General features: G+C 40.7%; 3 protein-coding genes across 10 annotated transcripts in view; 1 reads left to right on the top strand and 2 right to left on the bottom strand.

Annotated features, from left to right (window-relative positions):
• Positions 1-8128, top strand: part of LOC124280415 — a 14533-nt gene extending 6405 nt beyond the window's left edge. For 2 of the 3 annotated variants that reach the window (XM_046716350.1, XM_046716348.1), the window contains exons 6-20: positions 1249-1374; positions 1563-1685; positions 1960-2031; positions 2945-3063; positions 3267-3371; positions 3567-3656; positions 3903-4022; positions 4130-4328; positions 4595-4738; positions 5216-5304; positions 5435-5505; positions 5633-5700; positions 6314-6476; positions 6732-6811; positions 7072-8128. In XM_046716350.1, the coding sequence (XP_046572306.1) occupies positions 1249-1374; positions 1563-1685; positions 1960-2031; positions 2945-3063; positions 3267-3371; positions 3567-3656; positions 3903-4022; positions 4130-4328; positions 4595-4738; positions 5216-5304; positions 5435-5505; positions 5633-5700; positions 6314-6476; positions 6732-6811; positions 7072-7079 (1577 nt within the window). In that variant the 3' untranslated portion in view covers positions 7080-8128. The remainder of the gene's footprint in view (positions 1-1248; positions 1375-1562; positions 1686-1959; positions 2032-2944; positions 3064-3266; positions 3372-3566; positions 3657-3902; positions 4023-4129; positions 4329-4594; positions 4739-5215; positions 5305-5434; positions 5506-5632; positions 5701-6313; positions 6477-6731; positions 6812-7071) is intronic. The other variant, XM_046716349.1, reaches the window with a different exon arrangement.
• Positions 6904-9903, bottom strand: LOC124280420. 3 transcript variants are annotated; one of them, XM_046716360.1, is made up of 3 exons: positions 9832-9903; positions 8780-9787; positions 6904-8695 (listed from the first exon to the last, which is right to left on the bottom strand). In XM_046716360.1, the coding sequence occupies exons 1-3, from the start codon at positions 9848-9850 to the stop codon at positions 8517-8519; spliced, it is 1206 nt and encodes a 401-aa protein (XP_046572316.1). In that variant the 5' UTR covers positions 9851-9903; the 3' UTR covers positions 6904-8516. The 3 variants fall into 3 exon arrangements, with proteins under 3 accessions (XP_046572316.1, XP_046572317.1, XP_046572315.1); XM_046716361.1 differs by having other exon boundaries at positions 8822-9787; XM_046716359.1 differs by having other exon boundaries at positions 6904-9787.
• LOC124280417 lies at positions 8529-23810 on the bottom strand. 4 transcript variants are annotated; one of them, XR_006899674.1, is made up of 24 exons: positions 23594-23701; positions 22359-22534; positions 21589-21958; positions 21298-21350; positions 20627-21158; positions 20314-20448; positions 19166-19209; positions 18843-18941; positions 16597-16716; positions 15580-15702; positions 15334-15408; positions 14296-14417; positions 13932-14027; positions 13711-13800; positions 13335-13457; positions 12577-12781; positions 12066-12212; positions 11714-11799; positions 11484-11554; positions 11113-11186; positions 10862-11033; positions 10589-10665; positions 9358-10484; positions 8529-9105 (listed from the first exon to the last, which is right to left on the bottom strand). XR_006899674.1 is itself a non-coding variant. In XM_046716353.1 (24 exons), the coding sequence occupies exons 2-24, from the start codon at positions 22462-22464 to the stop codon at positions 10315-10317; spliced, it is 3015 nt and encodes a 1004-aa protein (XP_046572309.1). In that variant the 5' UTR covers positions 22465-22534; positions 23594-23701; the 3' UTR covers positions 8529-10314. The 4 variants fall into 4 exon arrangements, 3 of the variants coding, with proteins under 3 accessions (XP_046572309.1, XP_046572308.1, XP_046572310.1); XM_046716353.1 differs by having other exon boundaries at positions 8529-10329; positions 10405-10484; XM_046716352.1 differs by having other exon boundaries at positions 8529-10484; positions 23594-23810.
• Between the last annotated feature and the right edge of the window lie 8 nt (positions 23811-23818).

The following is a 23818-nucleotide window of genomic DNA, read 5'->3' as shown; positions in this document are numbered from 1 at the left end:
CAAATTACAAATGTAATATGAAGCAGTCCACGGTGATACATCCTGGTTACTGATCTCGCATAGTTTATTTGGTTACAATGAATGGGTATAGAAGCTCTTCCATAGAAAAGAGTGATTGTGTTACCCAGGCGCCTTTGACAACAGTTGGCACATCAAGTCGATGGTCATCAACGTTAGTGTGTGAGTATGGTTTACACCGCTTTTAGCAATGTTACAGCAATATCACGGCGCGGCACACAAGAATTAGGCTTCACACATTGTAACCTTATGGGGAATCGAACCCGGCCTTCGGCGTAGCGAGCGAAGGCTTTAACCACTAGGCTACGCCCCCGCCCCCTGTGGAGGTCATCAACACCTACATTTGGGATACACCATGTTTTTGAGGAATGGAGGTTTACACTTTTCATCCCGAGTTCGTCATTTTTGCCAAGTACGTCGGTCAGAATGTAGGTTATGGTTCCGGGATGACGACATACGTCATGCTGCACTCGACTGTCTGACGCAGGTGAGAATAGCATTGTCATTCCATTGTCACAGCATTGTCATAGCATTGTTACAGTATTGTCATAGCATTGTCAGCAGTTACATTGTCATAGCATTGTTACAGCATTGTCATAGCATTGTCATACAGTATTGTCATAGCATTGTCACAGCATTGTCATAGCATTGTTACAGTATTGTCATAGCATTGTCATAGCCAGCCATGTCTCAAAGATGATGTTGGTGGAATGGTTGGCTGTCGACCTCAGAATTTCGCAGAGTTTGCAACATGAGTGAGTTAGGTTTTACGCCGCACTCAGCAATATTCAAACTATATGGTCGATAAATAATCGAGTCTGGACCAGACAATCAAGTGCATGAGCATCGATCTACGGGTGGAATTTGCAATGGGCTGAGAAAGGTGTACAAGAAGAACGTTACGACGAACGATTTCAGTATGGCATTTGGTATATGGAAACCAGGATTTCGTGTCTGCATCAATGCTAACGGAACATGAAACAGATATTGTAGGTACCGAGTAGGCCGACTTCTACATTGCGGGGTGTCCCTAATATTCATCCTAGTTTATTCACTGAATATTTGTGATGAAATAGCTATTACATCTCATTGTAATACCTGATGATTTTTTAAAGTGATACTTTGCGTGGCTATTTCTCCAACAGTATTTTCTATTGTGTATCCGAACTGTTTTACATTAATTTTCACTGAGCTGCACAAGTCGTCTATGTCGTCCAATGTTCATTGCAGCAGGTGATTCTGAAGGCATTCCTAAAGCTCTAGGGTTAGACACCGTTCTTTGTCTCGACACGTCCGGCAGTATGAGGGGGGATGCACTGATAGAACTGAAGAAAACTGCCCGAGAACTCATCGATGGTATGTATACAGACGTTTTGAGGTGATGGGAATTTATCAACAGAAAACTCATCCCCGGCATCTTTAAAGCAAATGTAGTCATATATGAATACATATAAGAATCGATTATGAGATTTCATGTCTTTATGACATAGTATTTATAACAGGTAAGTGTCCAAATCGTCTAAATCTTGTATGTTTTGAAACAGGAATTGAGGACATAGCAGAAGAACACTCCATTGAGGAAAATGTGGCTCTGGTTACGTTTGGGGGCACAGCAAGAATTGCCCATCACCTGACAAATGACTATGAATCGTTGCGTGACTGTATAGGTACGTGGACGTCAATACGATATGTTAATGGGGTATGGTTTATCACATAAAATAGAACAAACGAAAACGGCAACATAATCTCAACACAGCCAAATATAATACAGCACGCAATTAAATACTTTGCACCCTGCTGTCATTTAGCGTGTCATGTAACAAGTAACACTGATAACGTTTCTCGTCATTGAGGTCATAATTTAGTATATTTACATTCAATGTGATTTTATAACCTCTACGCTTGTCCTTAGTGGCATCGCATCGTTTGCTTTACTTAAAGATGGACTGGAAGCACATGGGACAACTCCTCTTCTCCAAGGTCTCGTCGTAGCCTTGTCTTGTCTTGTCAGGGGTAGGTGAAGTGCTAGTCTCCCAATGATCAACAAGCATCCACTAAGAGCGGCATTGTACATGTTCCTGTCCGTATGTATGAATTGGTGCAAGGAATGGCATGTACGGCATCGACATGTTCCTGTCCGTATGTATGAATTGGTGCAAGGAATGGTATGTACTCCCCCAGTTTTGTTGGTGTGTTTGTTGTTTAACGCCACCAGCAGCAATATTCCAGATATACGGAGGGGGTCTGGAAATGGTGATCTAGTAATCGACATCATGGGCACCGATCTATGTGAGTGGGACACAGTGACATTTATCATCCAAAACCATGTTCCACAGGACATATTACTTGTGTGAGATCATAAGATATCTCCTAGGGGATATGGTTTTGACAGTAGATTTGTGCAAAGCCCTGACAATGCTATGAGGTCATGACCTTGATGACGTCACAATGCCATGACATCTCTGCACTGTAAGTCTAATGGTAGTACATGTACAGTGTTCAGAGATGTACATTTTCATTGAAAAGTAAAGAAGAGTGATTTTTGATGATAAATGGAATCTCACCCTCGTGTCTACTGATACCAATTATGTCAACACTCGTTGATAAAAGTAAAAAATATGTATCATATTTGTAATTTTATCATCTATGTGTCAACCAAGTCAGTGAGTCTGACCACCCGACCCCGTCAGTCGCATCCTATGACAAGCATGGGTTGTTGCAGATTAATTCTAATGCTACACTCCACATGAACGTACAAGCAGTTGTATGTACGTTCTTCATGTTAGGATCATGTATAGACCTACGAAAACTCATTAGTTTGCTTTAATCTTGTCATCGACTAACACAAGAACATACACATGAAGTATTGTTATCCGGTCTAAACGACACTGAACAACGATGTATTTAGCTTTTATGTTCTTTTAAGGCGGAATTTGCAATTTTGGCGGGATAAAAACGACTCCAAGAATAATTTTCATCACTGATGGTTTAGCTACGGTCGAAGGCGAGGTACACATGGAAGACGGAACGCGTCCATGTGAGCAGGTATACATTTCACATTTTGGTTATATGTTGTATAAATAACTAAACAGTCTTTTAGTTCAGGTGACTGAGCATGGCTCATTAGGCGCTTAAATGCATCCTACAAGACCATATCACTGCTATTATCTTTTAAAGCTAACATTTTAAGACAGAAATTGTTGAAACAATTACCATATCGTGATTACATTTATGTTTGTTCACGATAGGCCAAGCTATGTGTGATATCCTCAGTCAATGACCTAGGACATGATGGCTTCAAATGTGCTGTGGCCGGACCCATCGTGTGGATTCCGGTAGGGAATGCGGATAAGGTAAGACTTTTACTTTCTGTCATCCCTTTAAACATTGTTTAGGTTGTTGTTTTATCCCCATGGAAGACAACTGTATGAGAGATCAATGTACCCTACCTGTATTATTTTTAATAGGATACTGTACAGTCATGACTGAATTCGTCTACCGTGATAATATTCACACTGTGATGCATGTATATGCTCTTAATATTGCAGAGTTTCCTAGAATCCCTTTCGACAATTTGTAAAGGCGAATTTGTGGAAAAGACAGACATGAAAAGACTCAGTAGATACCAGCACATCAGGGTAAGTCGATGATTACGACAAGAAGGGTTGGTAATATGAATAAACAAGCAATCTGACAAGGTGTTGAAGACAATTGTTGGTTGATTAGATGAATAAGATTACACTACTCAACATAGATTAACCACCTTGCAGCAACAAACGTAGTCGATACACTCATAAACTACTGGAACTACTTCTGGAAATCGGATGTTAGGTCCGTGAGATATATTTCATCACGGGCTGACATTTTGTGTGTTCGGTTCACAGCGGCTAAGCAGCAGTGTCCTCGCCTGTGTGAGAAGTGAAGATATTGATCCCGCCGAGTTCCACCACAAACTCGATGTCATCATTGATGCCATAACTCATGATGTAACAACGGAAGAGAAGGTAACAATTTCCATCTTTCACTGCAATCTTTGTAATGTTACCGTGAAATATGGAAAACTACTTTCAAGGTAGCTGTGAAACTAATACCTGTATTTGTATTTTTCAAGGACGAGGTTGAAGCCATTGTTAGAGAACAACTCTGCAGTGTGGAGGTTGACTTAGGTGCTACAGACGACTTCAGCAACGCCATTGAATACGGCAATCTTCCCCCTCTTGGAACAAGGGTAGAACGGGGTCCTGACTGGAAGTGGGGGAATCAAGACGCTGACGGCCCGGGGACTGTCATCAACCACGGACAATCAGCAGGTGCGCATATTACTGAATGCATCTATTTTTTTACGTTTCCGCCCATTATTTAGGCGTGTTTAGTTATATGTGAATGTGAATAAGAATGTGAATGTGAAAATAACCCGAGTACATATCAGTGGAATACCGGCGCTACATGAGACAGGTAAGGGAGTTTGACATATTTTATATATATCGTTGGATTCTTTGAGGTCGTTTCAAAGAATCGGTAATAACTTCCTTACTGTAAAATCATGTAATTTACAATATATTTGTCATATTTGCAGATTCTCTATGGGTCAAGTGGGACAATGGAGGCAGAAATGTGTACAGGTACGGCGAGGAAAGTGCCTTTGATGTCCTGATAGCAGACTATCTACCGCGTGTTGTGGAGCATAGTCAAATCACAATCGGTGTCCAAGTAGAAAGAGGTATGTAGCAGGTGCACCAAGCGAGACCATTTCGATATTCGTATTTTCGACCTCCTCAATGGACTAGTTGCTAGAACACCAGACAGTGACTAGATCTATGAGTGAGTGTGTATGATTTTACTCCCTTTTTGCAATATTCCCGCAATACCACGGCGGGGGACACCTGAAATGGGCATCACACGTTGTACCCATGTGGGGAATCGAACCCGGGTCCTCAACGTGAACAACGGACCCTTTAACCACAAGGCGACCCCACCGTCCCTCGATCAATGAATAGGAATTTATGTTACTTTGCCTGGTAGTAGGCATGAAGGGGTAAAACAAAGACTTGTTAGCTTGCAGTCAGAATATGGTTCTGCCTGGGTCACTGTTTAACTGACTCATTCCTCTCTGCAATAATTTTGAATTCGACGTTAATTCCTGTTTCTCTTTTATATCGAGAAAAGCAATAATACAATAACAATACAACTGCTTCAGGGCCGCACTGGTTGGACGCCTATCAAGATCAAGATGGTGGACCCGGAAGTTTAGGCACCGTCATACGTAAGCGTGGCCACAAAGTGAAGGTAACCCCCACGCCATTAATAAATATATGGATAAATATCTGGATCCAACAAATACATGTCATGTTCAGTTTCGATATTCTGTTCTTTCATCAAACAAGGAGTGACCGGTATTCGTTTTTGTTATCTCCAGGTTCGTTGGGAAAATGGAGATACGTTTAACTACAACTATGGAGAAAACAATACATTCGAACTGAAGCTAAGGTAGGGAATCATGGGTCGGGTCATAGGGACAACAATTGGTTTCAGCTTACTCACACTGCTGTTTGTGAACCGACTAATAGATTATGTGTTCTTTTGATAACACTGACTTGTAAAATCATACTTTCAGAGACCCATTCTCATGCCAGACAGTGCAGGTTCCGGAAACGAACGGTTCTCTGTGTTCCACTGGACAATGTAAGCAGTCTTTGGTCACAGCATATAACATTTGTCATTTCTTGAGAAGCACGCTCGTTTATCAAGCGTTCATAAGCACCACACACGTGCTAATGGCGAGGGCACCTAAAGTTTGTCATGCCGGAGTAAAACTGTGAAAACCTTTCTTGGTGTAACGACTTAACCCTGCGAACTGTCATGAGAGAAAATGGGTCAGATATAAAACGCTAAGCTGTCTGTGTCATGTGTAATATGACGAGGTCATTTGGTCGTGTTTGTTGAAGTAACGACTGTAGGAATGGCATTAATGCTACTACCAAGCTCCCAAGGGGCTTGTAAACGACTTGATCCATTAAAAGCAAGGTCTTTATATGCGAATAGAAGTACTTTTGCTTAAAAGAAACACATCTTAATATCATTTTACGATTGTGTCAGTGTCAACCGTGGATTAAACTTGAGTAGGGGTGGTGGGCATGATAGGGGGTCGTGATTTGAATAACGAGAAATTGTGTAAGTCAGCTGGTCATATTAAGACATGCAAGTTTGTTTTTCTAGCACTGAATATTATTGATTAGGTCCTGAATATAGGAGAGCCAAAAATGAGAGCGGTAGTTTTAACGTCAAAATATTTCAGCAAACGGAAGGGATGAAGATAAACCGGGTGCGCAATACGTGTGGCAGAGAAGTGATGATGGGACCACATGGCACAATTACTCGGAGGAGGAAGACAGCAAGCTGAAGAAGGAGTATGAGAAACGGAAAACTGGTTCATGTCTCCTGACAAGAAATGGTGAAAGGTATTCAACAAGTAAACACACATGGAATCTATAATCACCGATTTATAATACAAACGAAACCCAATACACAACATGTTTTATTATGCATCAGGAAAATGCATAATGTAAGTTAAGTACAATACGTTTCTCGGTAAAACCTACTGGGAAATATATTTCCACCAATAGCTCTAAGTGTCATGAAGATCAATCCTGTTTTATTATGTTCTTGAGCAACATGCCATTACCCCATCATCTTTGTGTCCATGTTCCTTAAAGCTTCAGAGTTTCCTTCAAAACAAACACCGAGAGGGCAGTGACCAACAAGACCACAGCACATATCAGAAAACGATATGCGGGTAAGATTTTTATCATCCTGAATCCTCCCGTTATAGTGCAAAGTACACATTGTATGCGTTATAAAACATAATAATTCATAAATAACTAGCAGTAGCAACAGCAGGTTTTTATTTTCAAATAATACTTTGTAATGTAGATTCCTAAAGTTATACTTTTGATCACTTTGGACTTTCATTTCATATATATTCGATGTGACTATAATACTGTTCAAAGCAGCCCTATACCCGATCACTTATTCCTAATGTGTTCTTCATTTCAGACAAATGAATCATATAACAGAACATGCACGATCCGAACATCTGATATGAAGTGCCCAAAGTCTTGGGGAAATTCCCCAGAGGCATCATTTTGACATTAGATTGTGCTGCAGTAGTATAATGAAAATGTGAACATAAGTAGAGAAGTATTTATGATGGGAAGAGGTTAAGTGGAGTGGGGCGTCTGTCAAGACATCGATCAGTATCGTTTGCTCTGCCTTTCGTTATGTTGATTCAAGTCAGCAGTTGCAATTCCATAATAATAGCATCGTAATATAATTACCGGAAATCACAATTCCTCTTTTAAAAATCACTCAAATAACGTTACGGTATATATCCACACGCATCAGAAACGCGTGAAAGTCCGGATAAGCTGTTTTCTTTAATCCGCGATTGTCTTAAGAGGCGATGCTGATCAGGCTCGTTGATATATTAAGTGGGTAGATCTGCTGATGACAGCCAGTGGATTGTACAGTCCACACTCGGGTGTTTCACACATCACCGTCACATAGAAGGAATATATGTAGCTGAGTACGGCACTGAACGTTAATCAAACTTGCGACCAAGTGTAAATGTTGTCTATATGACCTGAAACGTTTCTGTTTGAGGTCTATGCTTGATATGTTTTCAATAAAATTCTCCTTGTGAGTTCAAGAAATTGTTTCCTGGATTGGGGAAAAAACAAAATTGTAAATATTACTCACTGAATGACATTTGACATGGAAGTGAGAATTGGGAGGTTGGTGTACCCTACAGTTATAAAATTAGAGATTGCAAAACCTTATGGATGATCAACTTCTTAACAATGACGACGTTTCGTTATAGATTCTTATACAGTTTTCAAGCATGTTTTCAAGCATTCTCCAAAACGGTATAAGAATGTCGCGATTGTTAACATAAAGAAGTTGATCATCCATAAGTAATAAAGATGCTACTTTATGGTTCCGACGAATGTTTGTGGTTTTATATCAGTTTCCGCTTCTCTGTACGCTACAATATGAAGATTGATGCTCATTAGTGTGGTTTACACAATGACAATAAAATATATATTGCCCTTTATTGTGCTGTGGTTTGTGTATGTTCGCTACAGGCATTCCAACTCCATTATAGTTTTATGTCGTTACTTTCAATTGGCGTCACATGTGAACTCATTATGAATGCTATCGAAGTGATTACAATAAGTGGAATTAATGAAATATTTGAGACACATGAATTCTCAAAAGCCAAAGGATCTGATTGATTAAACATAATTAATTCGAACAAAAATCAACAGCTCAACATTGGACACTAAGTAACACAATATCCCCAGGGGATGTCTCCCTGTACATACACATCTAAGTTGGTCTTGGGGGCAAGGGATAGCTTAGGGGTTAAAGCGTTAGCTTGTCACGCTCAAGACTCATGTTCGAATCTCGCACACCTCGTTTTCTTTTCTGTGATAATGTCCCTAGAACCTCCGTCGATAATATCCGTGTTTATTCATATGCAAAAAGAACCCAAGGATGATGACAAATGTACAAATACAGTCAGTATACAAATATATGTTCAGAACATGAACAGGGTCAGTGTGTATACAACTGCTGTTCATTTCACCACGTTTACAAAGACAGCACTGTACAATTGGATGTACGTACCCAATCAGTATACAGCAACTGTCCATCAGACCATGTACGCATCCAATCAGTACACATCTACTGCACATAAGACCATGTACGTACCCAATCAGTATACAGCTATTGTACCTCAGACCATGTACGTACCCAATCAGTACACATCTACTGTACATAAGACCATGTAGGTATCCAATCAGTATACAGCTATTGTACCTCAGACCATGTACGTACCCAATCAGTATACAGCTACTGTCCATCAGACCATGTACGCATCCAATCAGTACACAGCTACTGTACATCAGACAATGTGCGTACCCAATCAGTACACAGCTACTGTACATAAGACCATGTACGTACCCAATCAGTATACATCTACTGTCCATCAGACCATGTACGCATCCAATCAGTACACAGCTACTGTACCTCAGACCATGTAGGTAACCAATCAGTACACAGCTACTGTACATCAGACCATGTACGTACCCAATCAGTATACAGCTACTGTACATCAGACCATGTACGTACCCAATCAGTATACAGCTACTGTCCATCAGACCATGTACGCATCCAATCAGTACACATCTACTGTACATCAGACCATGTAGGTATCCAATCAGTATACAGCTATTGTACCTCACACCCTGCACGTATCCAATCAGTACACAGCTACTGTACCTCAGACCATGTAGGTATCCAATCAGTATACAGCTATTGTACCTCAGACCCTGCACGTATCCAATCAGTACACAGCTACTGTACCTCAGACCATGTAGGTACCCAATCAGTACACATCGACTGTACATAAGACCATGTACGTACCCAATCAGTATACAGCTACTGTCCATCAGACCATGTACGCATCCAATCAGTACACATCTACTGTACATAAGACCATGTACGTACCCAATCTGTATACAGCTACTGTACATCAGACCATGTTCGTACCCAATCAGTATACAGCTACTGTCCATCAGACCATGTACGTACCCAATCAGTATACATCTACTATTCCCCAGACCATGTACGTACTCAATCAGTACACAGCTACAGTACATCAGACCATGTACGTATGTTATCAGTATACAGCTACTGTACACCAGACCATGTAGGTATCCAGTCGGTACACAGCTAGAGTAAAATTCCGGGTATGTACGTATCCAGTCTGCATACAGCAACTGTGTCACCTCATGTACAGTTTAACAGTATAGAGCTACTGTTTAGTTCACGATATGGACGTACTCAGTATGAATACAGCCACTACTGTACATAATCCTTGTCCGCCCACATCCATCCCACGTCACGATATGGACGTACTCAGTATGAATACAGCCACTACTGTACATAATCCTTGTCCGCCCACATCCATCCCACGTCACGATATGGACGTACTCAGTATGAATACAGCCACTACTGTACATAATCCTTGTCCGCCCACATCCATCCCACGTCACGATATGGACGTACTCAGTATGAATACAGCCACTACTGTACATATTCCTTGTCCGCCCACATCCATCCCACGTCACGATGTGGACGTACTCAGTATGAATACAGCCACTACTGTACATAATCCTTGTCCGCCCACATCCATCCCACGTCACGATATGGACGTACTCAGTATGAATACAGCCACTACTGTACATATTCCTCGTCCGCCCACATCCATCCCACGTCACGATATGGACGTATTCAGTATGAATACAGCCACTACTGTACATATTCCTTGTCCGCCCACATCCATCCCACGTCTTCTACAGCTGATGTTTGGGAGATGAGCTGGTCCAGGTCCTTGGTACTCACAGCTGCACAGAAATGTAAATCATGAAATAAAAACAGTTATCAGGGAATAGAAACCATTCTATGAGCTATTTGTCTAATACTTCTTCCATGGAATAAAACTGCTCACCGAGTCTTTGAACATCATATCTTCTCCCATCGTTGGATGACTTCTGTGACATGGGTTCTTTGAATGTGATACGAAAGCTGAAAATGAAAATTACACTACAGATGTATATTAGCTCATTAACTGTGTTATTCACAAAAAGGTATGCACACATTTACATGATGCCTAAAGGTGAGTTTACGAAATGGTTGAGCATGTGGGTTAGTACTAACAATTATTGAATACATCTTTACAACATCCTTTACAGTGTGTAATGTGCAGTGACCACATATTTACCTCTGATCCCCTTTCTGAAGAACGCAAGTCCTGGCACTTGTCCGGCTGTAATCCCTCTCCAATTTTTCTATCTGCTTATGTGTGTACAGTCTCCAGACGCCACTATCGTCTCTCCATTGCCAGACTATGTGTGGTCTGTCCTCTGTCTGCAGGGTTCCCTTGACTTCTTCATCTATAAAAAACACTTGTTTTGAAGACCCAAATATCACTATAAAACACTCAGTTCACATGATCAAATATTCACAACTCACCTGGGACTCTAGAAGGAGATGCTGTTTCTTCCAAGGACGCTGCTATAACAGCAGATAATTCGTCTTCTTCAGAACTGAAAAGAATGATAACATGTAAGGGATAAGAAGAGAACAGAGACAATGATCTGAGCTTAATCTATTAGTTGCACCTCCTTGTGTGGCTACTGTGATAACTTCAAGGTGAATGACGCATATTTTCGTGAACGCATGTCATCACTAAATATATGTCATCCAATGATCTGATTTTCATCACTTATCACTCATTTAGCCTTTTCAGCCCTTTGAAATCTGTTACGGGAAATAATCGACAAAGGTTGGTGTTGACATGTTAGATTATAGACGCTAAAACAAGTATTTATGCTGAGTCTTACCTGATTTCGAGATCAAATTCCCCATGGGATCCAAAATTGTAGGAGTTGATGTGGCCGTTGTCCCATCTCACCTGAAAGTGTATAAGTACATAATTGTCGAATCCTGGAAAGTTTTCTTTCAGTATACGATATTATCATTTGGGGGGGTTTTGAGAGAGTTATACGAACCCATGTTTAAATGTGTGAGATAATTCGAAAACATTGTATCATTAATAAATGTTGTATTTTACTTTCACTCTCCCATCCTTCCGTTTTCGTATCACCATCCCACGGCCGCCAGGACCACCATCTTGGTTTCCATATGACCAGTCAGTTCCTGGAAATAGGATACAATGTATAACAGTGGCTGTCAGCTGTACATCACCGAGGACTCCTCCATCATTTGTAAATGGCTGAATCCGGGCGACTTATGACACTGAGAATACTCCACCAATATCAAGGCATTAATACTGTCTGTACATTATCGGCCGTGTGTTTAACGTCTTATGTTGCGGCCAGTTCTGCATCAGGAGTATTTTCGACAAATCCAAAAAGTATTATAACATACTAAGACATGAACAACGGAAGTCATATATGACATACCCCTTTTGACCTTGACACCAATCTCAATCAGCTCATTTGCGGCCAGGCGTCGTGACTGGTCGACTAGAAGAACATCGAACTGTTCTTCATACCCATATCTGTACCTGCAGTTGCTGTCGTACAGATCCCAACGTACCCACAAAAACTCTGACAAAAAGTAAATAATACACCATTACTTCTTCTGGAATAGTCTCATTGTTGGAATTTGCGTTTTGTCAGTGGTGTATGATAGATGATGTACCTGACCAGGCTGACTTTATACAAACATATGAATCGTTATAAATCGTTATATGATCTGAATCGTTATAAACTACAAAGTATAACAACATTACTATATATACTTGTTCATGAACGTTATTGTCCTACAAAACGCTCAACAGCGACAGAAATCCTACTAAACTACTGAAAACAGATTCAATCATGTGTTTATGAATCACTATCAAATAATGATGATGCCAGATATTGGGAAAGAGGTGAGCGTATCTTGCCCCAAGTAATAAATGTTTCTCACGATGATCATTTGCATGATTGACAACGGTTCCAGGCCCTTCCACATCCTGGTCTCCATACTTCCAGTCCGGTCCTCGTATCACCCTGGACCCAAGTGGAGGTAACCCCTCTCGTTCGAGGACATTGTCATAATCGCTGGGACCATCATCTGGTAGTATGCCATCTTTCTTTTCTATCTTTTCCGTCACTGCTTTGATTACGAAAACCTAAAACAACGTACATCTAAAAATTATGCACAATGGCATCAACTCTTCACTTGTTTCATTCCTGACAAACACTTTCAAAATAGAGTCTCTTTCAGAAGGGATTCTTTGCATTTATATTTTGTTTAACGCCACCCACGACACCGTCCAGCTATATGACGGTGGCTTGTAAGTAATCTAGTCAGTACAAGATAATGCAGTGATTGACATCATGAACATCGATCTTGACATTTTAAATGCAAAGATATGCACCAACTGTGTCAGCAAACATGTCCACCCGTTCCCGCTAGTCACCTCTCACGAATACAAGTTCAAACAGGGTTTTGCTAAAAGACACTTATCAAATATCTAATAGATAGTTGTTACACTCACCTGTGCAATTGGAAATAAATGTGCAATATACCACGCCTTTCGAACCTGGTGTGTATCGGCTACATTCAGATATAATATGAAAACAGTTACAATTCACACATTGATGACAAGTGATGGAAGGTGAAGGACAACGTATATATTCGAATAATGGTTTCCCAACTTGATGTTTGAGGTATGATGTCACCTTTTCTTCGTGAGTCATGTCACCCATGAAGGCTTCAGCTACTGCTTCGATGTTGCGTTCTGTTCTTTCTCTGTCTTTAGAAAAGCTCTTCTCCAAGCATAAGTAGATTTTTGCGATCGTATCCTATAACAGAGTTAAGTGTTGATTAATAGAGAGTAGTAATGTACTTTGAAAAGCGAAGTTAAATATATTTGGCCTATCCTCAATAATAGTGTAAATGTTCAACACCTAACAAAGTTGCGGTGCAATTTGACATATAACCATTTATATAAACAACAGATTTTTGTCGAGATAATGTTTACGAATTGGACTGTCTCACTAGAAGGACGCAACATCTATCTATTCAACGGTAAAAGCTATTATATAGTATATTTACCTGTAACCTGTAACGGCTACACAGACTGTGAATGTCCTTCCCTTCGACCAATTCTTGGTTTCCCAGTTTCGCCAACGAGGACAGAAACGTCTGAAAATGATACATTTATTAAATATACAAATAACAACATTCGTTACTTGTGTTTAATGTCCTTATAACATATTTATTTGCATAATGTATGTAACAAAATGTTATACAGATTATCAATAATAGTTCAATACCGTATCAGCGTTTCCCACTGGCACCCATATCAGTGGATCCGTGTCACTCTTCTCTCGTGCCAACATGGTTGTTAGACGGATAATCTGGACCTTCAACTAGTAACACAGGTGTCCGGGATTTATATTGGTAGAAATACAATTAAAACAATTCTCATTTTTATGTTTCATTTTAATAATTGTTGTACACTTATACAAATTACTCTATATTTATTCAAACACCATATCAGGGTTAAGATTACAAACACATGTACATACATTATGTAACAGGTATATAGCGAGGTTATGTGTAATTTCTATGACCCTTCCAGTCAACTATTGCATCTGTCCTTTGATAGATGATATGTGAAAGAATAACAAAGCATACATTTGAATCATTGATAACAGAGTCTGGTCCATCGGGGTGATCTTCACTGGTTGCAAAACCATCCGTGAAGAAAATAATCCTTGGCTTGACTTTGTGAATTCCGCCAATACGGAGAATACCAGCTGTGGGACACAATCAGAATAAAGTGTAACAACATGTAGTGCAGCGTTAAACTGGTTATTACTTTTCACCAGGTAAATAAACTGTATCAGCAGGTACTTCAGCGCTAAACAGGTCATTACTTTTCACCAGGTAAATAAACTGTAACAGCAGGTACCTCAGCACTAAACAGGTCATTACTTCTCATCAGGTAAATAAACTGTAACAGCAGGTACCTCAGCACTAAACAGGTCATTACTTTTCACCAGGTAAATAAACTGTAACAGCAGGTACCTCAGCACTAAACAGGTCATTACTTCTCATCAGGTAAATAAACTGTAACAGCAGGTACCTCAGCACTAAACAGGTCATTACTTCTCATCAGGTAAATAAACTGTAACAGCAGGTACCTCAGCACTAAACAGGTCATTACTTCTCATCAGGTAAATAAACTGTAAGAGCAGGTACTACAACGCTAAACTGGTCATTACCTCTTATCAGGTAAATAAACTGTAAAAGCAGGTACTACAACGCTAAAGTAATCATTACTTCTAATCAGGTAAATTATTATAACAACAGGTATGTCAACGCTAAACTGGTCATTACTTCTTATCAGGTAAATATACTGTAACATCAGCTACTACAAGCGAGTCTAGTAATTCCGCGCGTCCGGTAATTCTGCGCAGCTGCAATAGCGTACTTCCGTATCGAAGGTAAACATCGTCTGCTACCACATTTACGCTTGAAATCGGGACATTTCTACATGAGGCTGGCTTTTAATCACCAAAAGTATGTAAATAACAGTAATTGACAGATAAATTGACAATTTTATGAAAATTCGTTTTCTTCAGACTTTTAGACCTTTTTCTTCATTATTCATAATTGGAGAGACTGGGCAAGCTTGTGGCCGCCCGGAGATTTGTACGAGGCAATGCTTACCTCTGTTCTTGATTGATGCCACGGAAACAACAATAGCTTCGAATATGGGACTCGCCCCTCGCAGAACCAAGTCATCTACAAAGCAAAATATGTTCAAAATGACGAAACTGTATTGATTCACAGCTGGACATTGGAAAACAATGAAACAAAAACCTGTCAACAGAGAATTCATTAGCATGTTGAATTCAGACCACAGGCACCACAAACGTGACTGTTACAGCATTCATCCCTTAACTACCGGTCTACCTATTGCGTCCCTGACCCTTCCATAGTCATTTGTGATATCCTGCATCACCGTGACATCCCCGCCCATGGCCACCAAGCCGATGTTCTCCTCCAGACCCTGCTGTTCAGCCATTGTCTCTATGCCTGCAACACAGAGTAAGTCAGATGAGAATCTGTATAGCAAAACATCCCTTTTGTCACAATCAGGTCCTGTTTGATTTGTCTGTTAGTCATAATGAATATCAGTCAGTCTATTACTCGCAACGAGATCCCCTTTGTTATAACACTGCATTTAGTAGTCAGAATGAGGTTTCTGTTTGGTATGACATTGAACCTAGCAGTCACAATGAGATTTCTGTTTGTCATAACATTGCATCTAGTAGTCAGAATGAGATTTCTGTTGTTATAACATTGCACCTAGTAGTGAGAATGAGATTTATGTTTGTTATAACTTTGTACCTAGTAGTCAGAATGAGATTTCTGTTGTTATAACATTGCACCTTGTAGTCACAGTGAGATTTGTTTGTTATAACTTTGCACCTAGTAGTGAGAATGAGATTTCTGTTGTTAGAACATTGCACCTAGTAGTCACAGTGAGATTTCTGTTTGCTATAACTTTGCACCTAGTAGTGAGAATGAGATTTCTGTTGTTATAACATTGCACCTAGTGGTCACAGTGAAATTTCTGTTTGTTTTAACTTTGCACCTAGTAGTGAGAATGAGATTTCTGTTGCTATAATAGCATTGCACCTAGTAGTCAAAATGAGATTTCTGTTTGTTATAACATTGCACATAGTAGTCAGAATGAGGCTTCTGATTGTTTCTGTTCTGGTCAGAACATCATGAAAGCTATTAGTCAGAATTAAGTCCTGCTTGGTGTATTCAATCTGTAAGTAACTTTGAGGTCGAATCTAGTAGAACAATCAATCTAATCAAGATAGTGTGAGGAGTTGGTGTCTGTTAAATACCTTTAGATGCACGTACATACTATTGTGCAATTTATGACATAGATGCTGTAGAATTGAAGTGTGTCCGTACCATCGATAAACCTGTTGACCGTCTGCTTCATTTCTCTCAGGCCTTTTTCTCCAATACTTTCGGAAACATCGACACACAGCACGGTGACGGCTGAATTAGTTCTTGGAGGTGTGGGATGGGCTTTGAGTAAAATGAATAAAGTGTTACAAATGTTCGTCGATCAAGGGAACCACGCCATAGATGATATAAACGCAATTAACCATATCCTACTCTGATAAATAGGATGAAAACGTCAATGATACCGCTATGTTAACTTGCGTGATATCCAAATACTGCAAATATATATACTATGAAATGACACAATAATAAGGAGCGCAAATCGCAATATATTATTTTAGACACAACAAAGGAGATCATGAATATATACTACTCACACTTTGCTAAGGATCACAGAAATTAACAACTTTAATTAAACGTAGATTTATAATTTGAAATTGTATCCATTTAAAACTGGGAAAATAAAAATATCGTAACCCCTCTTTAGGCAAAAAGTCACTTTATTCTAACCTTATGCACTGTATACACGAGTAACCATAAAAATGGTTTTCGTGGCACCAATCAACCATTTTGCAAATCATGGAACGAGTCATTGACAAGAACACAACACCTGTCAATAGCAGGTATGGGATCCACAAGATGAAATGGCATACTGAAACCTAGGATCCATGCTTACAATAAGCTTAGATATTTAAACCAAATTAGACCCCACATCATAGATTTGATCCTTAGCAAAGGGTGAATCAGTACATATATACTCAGCAGCAAGAAAAACGTCAGTATGAATTCAAAATTAGATAGGCACTGTAATCAAATCATTACAGAAATGGACATAATAAGCAGATCAAAAACATCTTTTGTGTACAATATCCTGACACATCAATGAATGACTCAGCACAATTTCAAGTCATTACGTGAACGTTTGCAGCCCATTGAGACCCTTGACTTCAGTATCTAGTGTGACCACCACGAGCGGCAATAACTGCAGCACAGCGTGTATGCATGGAGTGCACCAATCCATTGATGAAGGCCATTGGCACCTGGAACCACACTCTGAGAAAGGCCTGGCACAATAAATCGGGTGTGTTCGGCCTTGGTATGACATTATTCAGTCTCCTCTGAATTTCATCCCAAAGATGTTCAATTGGGTTTAAATCAGGACTAAGGGCTGACCACTGCATAATGTTGACACCGTTCTGCTGAAGGAAGTCCCGTGTAGCTCTGGGGCGTGGGCCCGGGCGTTATCATACTGGAAAATGTTGTTCCAGTGACTTGCGAAATGTGGTATGACGTGGGGTCTGAGAGCTTGGTCGATGTAGCGCACCGCTGTGATGCCGCCTCCTCTCCCTGGACCAAGGTTCTGTAACACCACAGGGCCCACTCTCTGGTTCAGGCCTATTCCACCCCATACCATGATGCTTGCACCTCCCCATGAGACTCAGTTGATACGCAGTACCGACTCTCATCCGTGAACAGAACAGTTCTCCACTGCCTGTATCACCAGTTTTGGTGTTGTAGGGCAAACTTTAGACGTTCACGCCGATGACGAGGGGTGAGGATAGGTCCACGGTAAGGTCCACGGCAATGGAGGCTCCAGCTGTTAAGACGTCGGCGTACTGTATCAGTACTGACTGGTCTTCCGTGTGTTCCCACTGTCTGGCATGCTGTTTCGGATGCCTGCATGAAGGGATTCTGTACATGCTGTCGCACAACATGGCGGTCTTGTCGTCTTGTGGTCACCCTTGGTCTGCCAGTACGGGAGGCGATCATTTGAGGTGTCGGTGGCCCGGAAACGTTGCTGCAGCCTGTAGATGGTCCGAACGGTGACCTGGAAGTGATTGGCAACGGCTTGTGCAGTGTGGCCAGCTTCAAGTCTTCCTAGCGCCTGGTTCCTCTGAGCTGTCGTGAGTCGCGGCATCCTGCTGGCGTTGTAATGTTCAACCAGGTTTTGGGGTGCATTTTATAGGGCTGGTCTTGTGAACAGCACGTGCAGCATGGAGAACACCGTACCATCTCCGAGATCATGTTGCGTTTCTGAGACCATTTCCTGGGTTCCATTCTGAGTTTGGGAAGGAATGTCTTTGCTCAGGTAAAGTTGAAGATGTTGTCAAAAATATACAATCAAAACATTAAATGAGTTTACAGTTATCCGTTTCTGCGAAGGAAAATTCCAAACTGACGTTTCTTTTGCTGCTTAGTATATATATATCTACAACCACACAAATATATATGAATGAAGAAATGCATACCAGCTTCCAGGGCCAGTGCAGTTGCCTCTGTCAACCTTTTCCATCCGTCGAGATTTATGGTCAGAGCTGTTAGCAGTTGTTGGGCTTCATAATAGTTCTCTAAACAATAAGAACCTCACACATGCTTAAAAGGTGAACATTAACTCCTCAGAGGTATTCTTCAAACAACTGTATCATTGTGTCCAGATGTGTAAAATATCATATATTATTATATAAATTATACAAGTCCATGTAAACAGTCATTAATGTACTTTACTGAAACCGGGCACAGGTTACACTGTAACGCAGTAAAATAAAACTATGAGAGAATGTGACGTTCTTACTGCTTATTATTTCGCTTGGTGACATTTGCTGGATATTCTCCGAACTGAAACAACAAGGTTTGACAATCAATACAATTTCCCTCAGTGCGGCACCTAATGTCTAGCAAACACTAGCTGTATCTAAGTATGTCATACAGCTGTATCTAAGTATGTCATACAGAGAGCCGGAAGGTCAACGTTAATCCCAGGAAAATCCCAGCCAGGAAAATCCCAGTTATAAAATACATGATCAAGGAAGTTATCTTGCATGAAAATAGTTGATGTTTATACACTATTTACATTAATGAAAGGCAATAATCAATATTCGGTTAATTAGGGCTCCTTGCCTCTGGGCAGGAGACCTATTGTAATCGTTCGGATTATTATTATTATTTATTATTCCGCCGATTTTTGTACCAAACATAACTCCTAAGCCAATGCTCCGAATCACTTACAAAAAATCACACAGATGCGCACCGAGGTGTAGATATTCCCCCTTAAAAATCTCTAGGCTCTTGGCCCAATAGCAAAAGGGTGATAATTCAAAATTAATTCCAAACTTTTAACGTTTGACAGCAAATATTTCAAGAACTAATTGTTCCAACACTTCCAAATTTCTTGCACAGATGCACAATCGAATACCCAACAATTTTGCCTGGACAGGTCAAGTCGCTAAAACGTACCGTTTGGCAGTTATTTTTGTTTTCAGTTTTTCTGAGTAGTTTGCTCCCAAAATGTGCAAATTCTGCCATTCTGCCAGTATGGTAGATGATGTCCTGGTGATTCCAGAACACTAATTGTTTTGAACGTAGACCCAAGAACAACTGAGATACAGCCTTTTAAAGAGGGAACTATTTCTTCTCCGGAACTTCTTAAAAAAGTACATGACCCCCGTGACCCCGGCTGTATTTGGAAGATCCGCTCACCTGTTGAAACATGTGTTCTGGCTCCGTTTTGGACGATGATATCTAGCCCTCAGATACAATAGATAGAAAGTAAAGCCAAGGAGACCTCATCGTTGCCCGCAACTATATTTCACATTATGATCAGATGGTATATTTTGTGAGTTTATCAAAAGTACATGTAAATACTTTGAAACATTTGCGAGAAAGCAGTATCCGGCGGAGAGCATATGTTAACATCTAGGTTTCTCATGACGTACTAAATACCTCAGCCATGATGTATGTGTCTCCAATGTATCATCAAGGCCTGTCGTTGGTACAATGTTTTGATCCACGTCACGAGAACCAGGCATTTCTTCTAACCCGTTGTCGTTACCTCCCTCAGCTCTGTTGTCTCGATAGCTGCGGATATAAATCAGATATTCAAATCATTCACTTTTGTTGAACGAGAATTTGTGAAGTTTAACCCATTAATGGTAAACCTGCTTCAAGGAACAGGTTCTGATGTAATAGCAATCATCTGAACACATCACATTTTTTCTATTAAACATCTCATACTGTTCGTCATTTTTATACCTACCTATCTGTAGTTTCAGGAACTGGTGACTCCCGCTGATCGTTAACACTGGTGCCCCCGGACCTGGCAGGGTCTCCCTTCGGTGGTGCTCCTGCATCTGTTTCAGGAACGTGTCCTTGGACATTAGAAACCCCTTCAGTGGACACCGGTGTTGCGTCACGTTTATCGGCTTCAAGGACGTGTCCATGTACACTGGCAACCCCTTCAGTGGACAACGGTGTTGCGTCACGTTCATCGGCTTCAAGGACGTGTCCATGTACACTGGCAACCCCTTCAGTGGACACTTGTATTGCGTCACGTTCATCGGCTTCAAGGACGTGTCCATGTACACTGGCAACCCCTTCAGTGGACACTTGTATTGCGTCACGTTCATCTGGTTCTGAACGTACAGCCAGTGCAATGTTCCGGACCTCTCCTTCCATATAAGTTTGATTTGTCTGAATCAGAGTGCGGACAAGGTTTTCCATGTTTCTAAGTTCGCAAGACATTCGTTCTTGAAGTCGGTCTTCAATCCTTTGTAGCTCTAGCTGTGTGTCTGTGGAAATAGATGCATGTTTTGAGACAAGAATGGGAAACATTCCGTTACGGGTGACTGAAAGCAGAACATGAAACTATAGATTATGTACCTGATGACAATTATTTACATTACACTGAGAGCGTGCAACCGGACATACCTGATAACGTTGACGTTCTGCCGCCGTTGTCATAGCCGCTCTTTTCTTCAAGCCTGAATCATGGACAGGGATGTGATTAACAGTAACTATAACTGTTTGAAACATTATCATGCTTGTCTCATATTTTGATTTGAATATACACACGAAGCAGTTGAGTTCTGACGCCCCATAGGTAAAAACAGATAACTCATTTAATCAATATGTTTACTGTTTTGAGCGCTATTGTGAATTTGACCATAACATTACATTTCATTGTTAGTCTGTTTTCATATGCCGATTAAGACAACATACAATTCTAGCGACACAGCATAGTTCCTGTGTGTGGAGGGTGTATTGATGAGATGTTGAAAGGACGCCAATATGTTTCGCTTGAATCCATCCATCTTTTCCTCAGAATACTGTCTGTGTTGACATGCGAATATCAAACCTCTTTCAATATGAGTCAGTTCAGTGTCATGTTCCTTCCACAACCTATCTGTAAAATGATGCAGGTGGGTAAAGGTGTCACTCCCTAAAAGTCGAAAAACATCACTTTCATCGGTTTGTTGAGTGTCCGGTGCACAGACATGAAGCTTCCATCGTGTAGTATGTGTGACAGAACGGTTCTTGCTCCCGCCATCCGCCCAGTCACAGCGGATAAAGGCCACGGCGGGGCATCTCTCTAAAACAAGGAATGCTGTATAAGCAGCTGTACGATACTTTGTATCTATTGCATATGTTTTGTTTGATTCAACATGAATGTGCCAAGCTCATTTCTGGTGCCCCCCGACGTGATATTGCTGGAATTGCTAAAAGCGGCTTAAAACCAAACTCACTCACTTCAGCATCCACATCCAGTAACGACTTTGGAGTATATTTGTTGTTCTTGACATATACTGATTCCATAGTGAATATAAACGTCTTTTATAAACTAACTGAAATACTATTTAAGTTATTGTATGTTGGTGTTGGTCACAGTGTTATATTTATTCTATTCATGAGGGTCGGGAGTTGTCTCCTGACATGCCCTTCCCCCACTTCCTGTCGTGAGAAAAAAGTCTACCTATCCAGCCCACCATTACCTGAACGGTTATGCCCATCTTCCAGGAACTTCCATAAGTGCCTGGTTATAGTTATGTCACAGCACCCCTCCATGTGTACAGATGGGGATCCAGAGGAACCTGACATTAATTCCGGAGTTCCCTCTTCAGTCGTTACACATCATCCCCGCACTGTGTCATGTGTGCGACTTTTAGGTCTAAATGAAAAACACTTTCTTTGATAGAGTAAATCACCTGAATCACTTGAATCATTTCCAGAGAAAAAATCCCTTAATACTGACATACCTAAAATATATCAACAGTACAAGATCATGCATTAACATAAGTTACATTTGAAATAATTCTTTATATAAGTTATGCCAGAACGCATGTACTATCAAGTATTATGTTGTTTGGTATTAGTTGGTGGTTTGTAGACAGCCCAAAGATGCTGTCGGTGTATATATTCTGCTGCTCAATGAAACCTGTCCACCCGACTCCCATCTGGAATGTGTTCAGTACGTGAACCAACTCCGTGCATTAACACCCACGGGATATATATTACATCAGAGCACTTACTGAAATGGTGGAGAGCTAGCCGAACAGTCAACACTGAAGTATCACATCAACGCTCAAATATCAACTTTGAAACTGTTATTCTAGTTATCAGTTCAGTCATGTTGGGAACTGATAACCCAACACCTCCAGCACACATGCATGGCTGCTGTTACAGCGATAGTTTTTAACTGTACATACAACTACATACACAGACCGACCTTCAATGCAGATAGCACGCATCATAAACCAGTACGTTATATGTCCACATGAATAGTGTCCGACATGATTACATCCCATACCACCATACATCAGGGGCGGACCCAGTTGTTGTTGTTGTTGGTGGTGATGATGATGATGATGATGTGTCTGTGCATGCACCAACCCCCCGCCCCCTTCTTCCCGAAAACATTTCCCTGAGGACCATTTCCTCCTAACCTTTCTACTTCATGATTGATGTGCAACCCCCATGTCCAAAATCCTGGATCTGTCCCTGTATATAAGACTAAATGTCATTTGTACTGGGCTTCTCTGTAAAATGCATAGTACTAAGTTCCCTATCAAAGAAAATACAAATCTTTGTAACTAATTGTACATTGGCTTCAGAAACAAGACTTTGCATGTAGAAAGCTGACTAATATATTTCTTCATGTCCCAAAAGACAATGAGTCAGAGATCAAGGCACTATTAATTTCTCTTAAGCACGTTTCAATTTGACTTACCTGGAAAAGTCGAAACGTATGTATGGATGAAGGGACGCAACTCTCCCAATATTACACAAATGTACGAGAGGACTCAGCTATCACTGCTCATGTGCTCCCATTGTGGTGTATTACAGCACGTATTGTGTCTCTCGCTGTCGATAGGTCAGCTCGACTCTTTTCACCGATCTGTTCACGAAACGATATCAGTGACACTTCGACGTATTTTGGAGAAAGAAATAGGTC

The sequence above is a fragment of the Haliotis rubra genome, unplaced genomic scaffold, assembly GCF_003918875.1.
Source record: "Haliotis rubra isolate DU_JTF1 unplaced genomic scaffold, ASM391887v1 Scf267, whole genome shotgun sequence".
In the NCBI taxonomy this organism is placed as follows: Eukaryota; Metazoa; Mollusca; class Gastropoda; order Lepetellida; family Haliotidae; genus Haliotis; species Haliotis rubra.
This window is presented reverse-complemented; position numbering and strand designations above follow the sequence as displayed.